This window comes from Nicotiana attenuata, chromosome 11, assembly GCF_001879085.1.
Source record: "Nicotiana attenuata strain UT chromosome 11, NIATTr2, whole genome shotgun sequence".
In the NCBI taxonomy this organism is placed as follows: domain Eukaryota; kingdom Viridiplantae; phylum Streptophyta; class Magnoliopsida; order Solanales; family Solanaceae; genus Nicotiana; species Nicotiana attenuata.
The window spans coordinates 47,248,981-47,254,521 of record NC_031999.1 but is presented as its reverse complement, the minus strand read 5'-3'; the positions used below and the strand labels follow the sequence as shown (position 1 = coordinate 47,254,521).

Here is a 5,541-nt window from a genome sequence, read left to right as displayed (position 1 = left end):
CGTGACTCACATAATTGAAACTACCACAAATGGAGTTCGATTGCTAAAAGAACCAAATGACGCTTACTGCTGCAATTTATGAGACATACGACAATGGCAATTCAACTTATCTGATATTCAAAATAATCATGACGAGATGAGTCCTTAAAATGATTATGGTCATGAAGTTCCCTATCAACTTCCTTTTATCTTTTATTGAATCTATTTGATATAACCTTTCACAAACCTTCAGTAAGTGCATACATGTTTCCAATAATACCATTAAGGATGACTATGCTCACATGTGTTTACAGAGCATGGCAATTTAAATTTAAACTCATACTTTTAAGGCAGCTAAGCAGGCTTCAAACAAGAGCTAAGCACAAACACAGAGTGGTGAAACGGGCAAAATTGAGCAGACACATAGACGATAAAACCCAGCACAAACAAACACAGATTTAGCAATCAACCAGCGTGGATCCCAGCCACTCTTTCACAAACAAATTAACACTGTCCGATTCATCAAAATCGTAAAAGAAGATAGAAGAAGTAGGGAATGAACATGAGCCAATTTCAATTAATTCAACTGGAAAAGTGTAAGTTTACAGCTGTGTACCTCTCAACTAATGCAGACAAGGAAGGTGAACCAAATAAGAGCCATTATGTGAAAAACAACAAGGCGTCGTCAAGATGAAAACTCAGCCGCAACAGATTCGAACTCAGTGAGACAGCGATGAACTCGACTTTAACCCAGAAAGAGAAAACAAAACTCACAAAAAGTTTTCGCCAACATCAAACCCAGACACCTCAAATTCTATCAAAACTCAAGTCCATTGTGAAGCAAAAAATCGAAATCGAAGAGAAGAAACAGAATAAACATGACATCGGACTGCTCCTGAGCGCTTTTGTGCTGATCTGCAGCCGCGCTCCGCTATTTCCGACGCTGGTTTGCTGCAATTTTTGGGACTGATCTCATGCATTTTTGGGGGTAGTCTGTTCCGGCGGGTTTTGGTGAGGGAGATTGGAGATTTGGGGTTGTTTTTGGGGTGGATTTTGTGAGTATGTGTGTGTGTGTTATGGCTGATTTTATAGTGAGAGAATGGAGGAGCAGAGGCGTTTTTCGTTGATGGGGAAGGGGTCACGTATTTCGCGTGTCTCTAGCTTCAGGGGCTTTTAACAGAGAAAGGGGGGGAAACGGGTCAAGCATGGCTAAACGGGTCGGGGTGGAATTTGGTTTGGGCCGGTTCGGTTTTGGGCTGGGTGGTTTGGGTAGTTTTTAAGCTGAGATTTGGGCCTGATTTGGGTACAAGAATGAACCCAACTCATATTAAACCCCCTCTTTCATTGTTTTAACTTTGTTTTTCTTTTTCTTCTTCTTTAATTAAAAATCCTAAAATTAAAATCCTAGATTATCTAACAATGTGAAATTAAACTAATTAACTATTTATAAAACTAATAAAAGCTACTTAATCCTAAATTAAAAGAGAAAAAATCGATAAAAGGAAAAAGTGTAAAAATGAAGCATTTTTGTAATTTTTAAATTTTATAAAATAAGTAATTACTAATTAATTCTAAAAATGTAAAGATAAGGCCTAAACGCCATACGTGATATTTTTGGTATTTTTTATGATTTAAATGCAAGAAAAATGCAAACAATTAATAAAAATCTATAAAATTCCTAAAATGGCAAATAATTAAGGAAAAATCTATTTTCTCGGGATTTTGTAGGAGTATTTCGTATAGGGCAAAAATTACGTGTTTACAATGGGTGCACTCACATATATTTAAGTAAGTTTTAAAAAATATAACATAATTACACATGATTTAGGGAGAGGAGTATGGGTTCACGTGAATCCATACCCTTAGGCCTAGATACGCCCCTGGCCAATAGAACTTCTTGGGGGCGGACTTATACTATACACAGAGGGGTCACCGGCACCGGTAAAATTCGGTAAAAATTCCATGTGTATGTCTTTAGAAAATAGTAAAATATTAGTAGTGGACACACTATATAAAATTTTAGTTGAATCCAAAAGTGCACCATGACCTTCAATTCCTGGGTTCGCCTCTACTTGGGGGTTATCCAGTTGCAGATATATGAGGAATATTGCCTATTCTTTTATGTTCAAAAGTTTCAATTGTTCAATTACCCCATGTTATTATCAATGGTCAAGTACTATCTCAGAATTGCTTGTGTTGGATATCCAATACTTCATCCACTGTCTAATAGCTGGTTAATCAACAGATATAAATTGTGGAAAGAACCATTTAATCATCTGATGATTTCGAGTTAATTAAAACGCCATCAATGTTTGGCATGCCATTATTGGTAATACATACTATCCTTTTCACCATCTGTTTTGAACTTGGAATTCATGTCGCGACACAGCTAGACATTAGAGTATGGAGTTGCACTCATTGAGTGGCCAATATTCCTTTCCTTTCATCTTCAATTCAAGTGAAAAATCACACTCAGAGGGGTAAAAAGCCAGTTGCAGCAACTATAGGGGCAACTTGACCCATGCAAAAGGTGAAGTAGCTTTTGCAGAATTGCAATTTATAAGCTAGAAAAGATCAAGTCCTTATGAACTATAGGGGGTGCATCAAACCCATTCAAATGAACCTTTTCTGATATCGATCACACCTTAATCAAGACTACAATCGAATAATAGCACATTAAAAGTACTAGATCAAGCAAATAACAGGAGGTCCTTGCATACCATGTGTAGCATCTACTTTAATTTCCAGAACATAAAACAAGGTTATCTAACTGCACGATCCCTCTGATCAAGACTATTGACTTTCACTTACAAATAATGACCTTGAATTCAGAATTCCCCATCTCCTCAATTTGTGTTTCCTTAATTTTGAGGGCAGCATTTACAACAGAGTAGCGACATGATCTTACCTCAATCATTTGCATCGTACACTTGCTTCCGAAGCTCTCAGGGATTTCCTCTAGGTTCCAACACCATTGCACAAGTACTTTCTGTAGGCTGGGATACGAATCATCAGAGGCCGTCCATTCTGAGATTCGTAGATCCTTTAATTTCAAAACTTTAAGGTTAGGAAATTCCCCATCCTTAACGTCCCATTGTCTCCCTCTGAAGGCATTTCCTTCGAGATTCAGAACTTCAAGGTTGGATAACCTGCTGATGGTTAAGATTCTACTCCAGGGGAGTTCAAGACATGCTAAAGTTAATTTCTTGAGGTTTAACGGATATGTAAAGTCTTCAAAACCATAGGGATCTACCAATTCCCCAGAGACACCAATCTTGAGATAATTCAGTTGACTAAGAGAGTCAAAACTAGGAAAGAAACTGCTAGACGAGTTTCCTGAACGATATAATTGACAACTGAGCTTTTCAAGATTGGGAAATCTTTTCATAAAATTCTGGTAATACATCCCAGGAAAAATAACCAGATCGGAACATGTTTGTAAGTTGTCAAGATTGTGTAACGGTTGATAGGTATATAGCGGTGTTATATGCAGATGTCTCAAGCTTGTCATACTCCAAATGGTAACGGGAATGCAGGTTTGATCATGGTATCCAAACACTATAAATGTCTCGAGCTTCTTCAGGTTGCATATTGAATCTGGAATGTTATGATCAAAACACAACTGCAGCTCCAAATACTTCAAATGAATCAGATGTTGTAAAGCATCATCTACAAGTGTCTGACGTAGCCTTACGGAACCCAAATCTAATACTCTTAGATGTTTCCAAGTCAAATCATAATCAACAATAGGAGAATATATAGTAAGGTGTTGATATTTTTTCCAAGTCTAAATTTTTCTCCAAGAAGCACTTGAGAAGGTGCTAAAATATTCACACGTTTAGAACGACTCTCAGGCGATGGAAATATACCAAGACTGGTTCAAGAAGGAGAAGATCGCGATGCATTATAATGATAAGCAGCAACAAGATACATATAATTGATTGTACTTACCCGATTCTCCTCAGCCAACTTCTGCGAGATGAGCAAAATTCACCTACTCTGGTTCAAGATAGAAAAGGAAGGTAAGTGCCATTACCTCAGCAAGAAAAAAAGACATTAAATTAGTTTTACTTACCTATTTATCCTCAGCAAAAAGTTCTCGTTTTTAGCTTTTACCAAACTGAATTCATGTATTAAATCATGAATATGGATGACTTTAAGCTCCCCTAAGGAATTGATTTTGGCCACCATTACAAGGTTGCTGCTAATTAAATCCATCAAGTAATCCATGGCAACCATTTCTAAGCTCTTCGATGTACTACTAGCTTCAACAAAATTTTCTGCGATCCATAGTCGTATCAGTTTTTTAACAGGAACTTTCTGGTCTTCTAAAAATGAAGCAAAGTAGAGAAAGCATTTCTGCAAATGAATGGGTAAGTGTTGGTAACTCGATTCAACTATATCCATGCAGTCTTTCATTCTTGATTTCAAACTTTCCGCGACTTCTTCCCAGTAATCTACTTCCTTATCATTTTTTGCAAGAAAACCTGCTATCAGTATAATAGCAAGGGGTAATCCTCCACACTTTGTTACTATTTGCTTACCGATCTCCTCGAGTTCTTGTGGACAATAATTGTCTTCTTTGAATACCTTCTCCTTCATTAGCATCCAACTTTCTTCTTCTGTGAACAAGCGAAGGAAATGAGGACTCGAATCGATCATGGCATATGTGGCGATTGATTCAAGTCTGGTCGTCAAAATAATTCTACTTCCTTTATCATCATCTGGAAAAGGTCTTCTTATATCATCCCATGCCTCATAACTCCACACATCATCGACAACAATAAGGTACCTCTTTCCCTTCAAATGTTTGTAAAGCTTCTCAGCTAGCTCGTCATCACTCTTTTCTTTGGTAATAGTATCAAGCTTACAATTATGATTCAATAATTCGAATAAGAGAGATCTCTTATCATAAGATTGGGAAGAACAACACCACAAGCCAATGTCAAAGCGATTGGAAATTGATTCACAATCATACAATCTCTTAGCCAAAGTTGTTTTTCCTAGTCCTGGCATTCCAAAAATTGAGATCACATCTAATTGCCGAGGCCCTGTCACAAGTTTCTCCATCAGCATCTCAGTCTCTCTCTCAAAGCCAATCATCGCATCCTTTACTTTAATGACTTGATGATAGATAGAGAGGGGAGGAATGGAAGAAAATATGAACAGCCTTATGCCGTGGAAACAGCCTCTTGCAGAAATGCAGGGTAAGGCGGCATACAATAGACCGTACCCTTATGGTCCGACCCTTGTTCGGACCCTGCGCATAGTGAGAGCTTAGTGCACCGGCTGCCCTTTTTAATGGAATACTACACAGAATGTAAAGAAAAGACTTTTAATAAATGCTGTCCTTAAGAAGTGGGAAAATGTAGTTAATTTCGGTTATTTATGTATGTATATTTATCAAATCTTGTATAAATACCTCGTTCCCCTTGGATCTATTCTATTAAAAATAAATCTAATGTACTTGATATTTTTCATCAATTCTTTTATTGGTTGAGAATTTTATTGGTTTCTCTATTAAACAATTTCAAGCAGATTGGAGAGGTGAGTTTCAAGCCT

The 5,541-nt window shown here is 37.2% G+C and overlaps 1 protein-coding gene across 1 annotated transcript in view; it reads right to left on the bottom strand.

The window, feature by feature from the left end:
* LOC109235048 (putative late blight resistance protein homolog R1B-12) overlaps positions 1-5,269 on the bottom strand; it is a 7,485-nt gene extending 2,216 nt beyond the window's left edge. Inside the window, exons 1-2 of the mRNA XM_019401057.1 lie at positions 4,055-5,269; positions 3,931-3,978 (exon numbers count right to left, since the gene is read on the bottom strand). Of these exons, the coding sequence (XP_019256602.1) occupies positions 3,931-3,978; positions 4,055-5,082 (1,076 nt within the window). The 5' untranslated portion in view covers positions 5,083-5,269. The remainder of the gene's footprint in view (positions 1-3,930; positions 3,979-4,054) is intronic.